Below are 2,500 nucleotides of genomic sequence, written 5' to 3'. Positions count from 1 at the left end.
GAGAGGAGAAGAGGAGAGAGGAGAGGAGAGGAGAGGAGAGGAGAGAGAAGAGAACAGGGGAGAGGAGAGAAGAAGGGAGGAGAGAGAGGAGAAGAGGAGAGAGAGGAGAGAGAGAGAGGAGAACAGAGTAGAGGAGAGGAGAGGATAGTAGAAGGGAGGAGAGAGAGGAGAGAGAAGGGAACAGAATAGAAGAGAGGGGCAATTATCTTCACTTCTTCTCTACACATTGTCGCTATACACCACAATACACCCACCGCTTGCCTGCTTGCTGTATCGCAGCTAGGGTCCTTTCCGAAAATCCAGGAAAGGTTTTACACAGAAGCCAAACACACAACACAATGCATCTTTACCTTTTAAACCTATTGTTTATACAATGTGAATGGTTGTTTCATTCCATATCTTCACTGACAATGTCTGGCTCAATGGAACACACTATCTCACATAGGTGACTATATAATACAACAGATGCCTGCTATTGTCACTCTATAACAACACAAACATCAACCATTGACAGATTCATCACAGCAGGAATTGGTGATTATGTTCCTAACAACACTACACGTTAAGACATTGTTGTTGTGCAACATATCTGACAAGATAATTAGTGTGACATTTTAGCGGTTTGACATCTAGCTCATACATCACCATTATGACCGTTATACATCTGTTATACGTCTGTTTACACTGATGTACTGACTAGCGTGTTAATTCATTTGACCTGGAGCTGTATAGCCTACACTGTATTTCTACAGAGTATAGTATAGTTGCATTACAGAAGTGAAGATGGACCATTGTCAACTCTACATGCCATCTTAAAGCTGTGTCTCTCTTGGTTCCCAGCCTATGACATCACAGTGAATACGTGAAACCCCGGTGAAAGAAAGCTTTGAGAATCGCAGAGCCATTGAACTGCATTGAGAGCGCATATGAATGGAAGGGGACATAGGCTGTAGGAGAATACGTTTCACCCTTATTCACTCCTCCAACGACATACAGCCTTTATCATTCCAGTTTGGCCCTTAGGACAAGAGAGAGGGTTGCTGTACAAGCAGAACGGGCTCAGGATAATGCACTTCAGCGGGAGAAAAAGAGCTACCGGCCAATTCTATTCAGTGCAATTGAACAGCGCCTCCTGCTCCGTCCACCGAGCCTCTGCTCTATTCAAAAAAGGAGAAGGAATGGAGGTGGGAGTCGAATGACACTTGCACAATTACCGAGAAATGACTAAAATACATCTAAACATCTATACGACAGCCGGCTGGAACTACGCGCAGACATTTGCATGAAATCTGAACCCGGAGCAACATCGGTACTGTGGGTTTTACTTCACTGACTTGTAACACAATGTTTTGTGATCTCTTTCCCCTCCCCCACAACCACTCCTGACCTGGACTGAAAACATTTGACTATTTGACAACCAGGGTAGGCCTACTAGAGAGATGGTCAAACATGGTGAAATAGAGGTTAGGTATGAACCACATTAATACGTATTAAATACACTGTTATGAAAGAACAAAGCAAATTGACAAAGCTGTGGCCTTCGTGCTTAATTAATGAATGACTGTAAAGAAAAAAAAGAATAGGGAGCCGAATAAATAACTATCTATTTTCAGATCATGTCATTTGATTTGTATTATAGCGACAATATATGCGCCTGTAGTGTTAGAATGGAAGGGTTCTTGCAGGATACAGAAGCCTGCTAGCAGGCAGCAATCTGCTCTTCAGATAACGTCACTCCGATAAACTAGTCAAACAAGTTGAAACATTGTTGCAAACTAAATAACGCATCTGATACATTGTAACAATAAATGCTAAATGATTGTAATCACCATTGAAACAGTAGCAAAAAGTCCCAGGATGTCGGCAGATATTATCGGTGTAGATACAATGTAGCGATGTTAAAACGAATTGAACGAAACACTATAACGGTCATTTGTAGGTGCTTTAAAACGATTTCAGGAAGAATAAATTAGTATTTGTGCACCTGTAATAACTATGAATGAAAAAAAAACAAAGTTACCCAAATGAATAGGCTCGCTATCAGGACAGACAGGTTCGCAGGCAAAGCGTTCTTCTCAAAGTTTGGACCATTCAATCCGCATCCACAAATAGGATACAGTATTTTACCACACAGTGACTATTCAATAGTTTCAGTGGCCTACCTGGAGGTGGTTGGTCCATTTCAATATAAAATATTAATTCTGTGGAATATGGCATCATCACGTCCCTCCAATCATCTTCGTATTTTTCCGTAGTCCAAACTGTATTGTACATTGTCTTTACTTCACTTGCGAATGACACTTGTCTTTCTCCAAATGGATATATACGCACAGGAGGAACGACAAAAACCTATACAACACTTGACTGATCTGAATACTGCTATCTACTGTATAGAGGATAGCTCAACTAGAGCCGTCTCTGATGATCTGAATTCCTGCTTCAGACACAATAAATACGGTGAATTCTTCTGTAAAAGCACCTGGATTCACTGCTCTGATCA

General features: G+C 41.3%; 1 protein-coding gene across 3 annotated transcripts in view; it reads right to left on the bottom strand.

The window, feature by feature from the left end:
- The window catches only part of LOC112234933 (phosphatidylinositol 3-kinase regulatory subunit gamma), a 352,082-nt gene that overhangs the window by 38,047 nt on the left and 311,535 nt on the right, over positions 1 to 2,500 (bottom strand). The window contains exon 1 of one of the 3 annotated variants that reach the window (XM_042322421.1): positions 2,163 to 2,500. This exon is cut by the window's right edge and continues 138 nt beyond it. The exons of the other annotated variants lie outside the window; for them this stretch is intronic. Coding sequence (XP_042178355.1) covers positions 2,163 to 2,274 — 112 coding nt within the window. The 5' untranslated portion in view covers positions 2,275 to 2,500. The remainder of the gene's footprint in view (positions 1 to 2,162) is intronic. 3 annotated transcript variants of the gene reach the window in all.

The sequence above is a fragment of the Oncorhynchus tshawytscha genome, linkage group LG05 (genome assembly GCF_018296145.1).
Source record: "Oncorhynchus tshawytscha isolate Ot180627B linkage group LG05, Otsh_v2.0, whole genome shotgun sequence".
In the NCBI taxonomy this organism is placed as follows: domain Eukaryota; kingdom Metazoa; phylum Chordata; class Actinopteri; order Salmoniformes; family Salmonidae; genus Oncorhynchus; species Oncorhynchus tshawytscha.
Note: the sequence above shows the minus strand (reverse complement) of the source record. Positions and strands in the feature narration are given on the sequence as shown.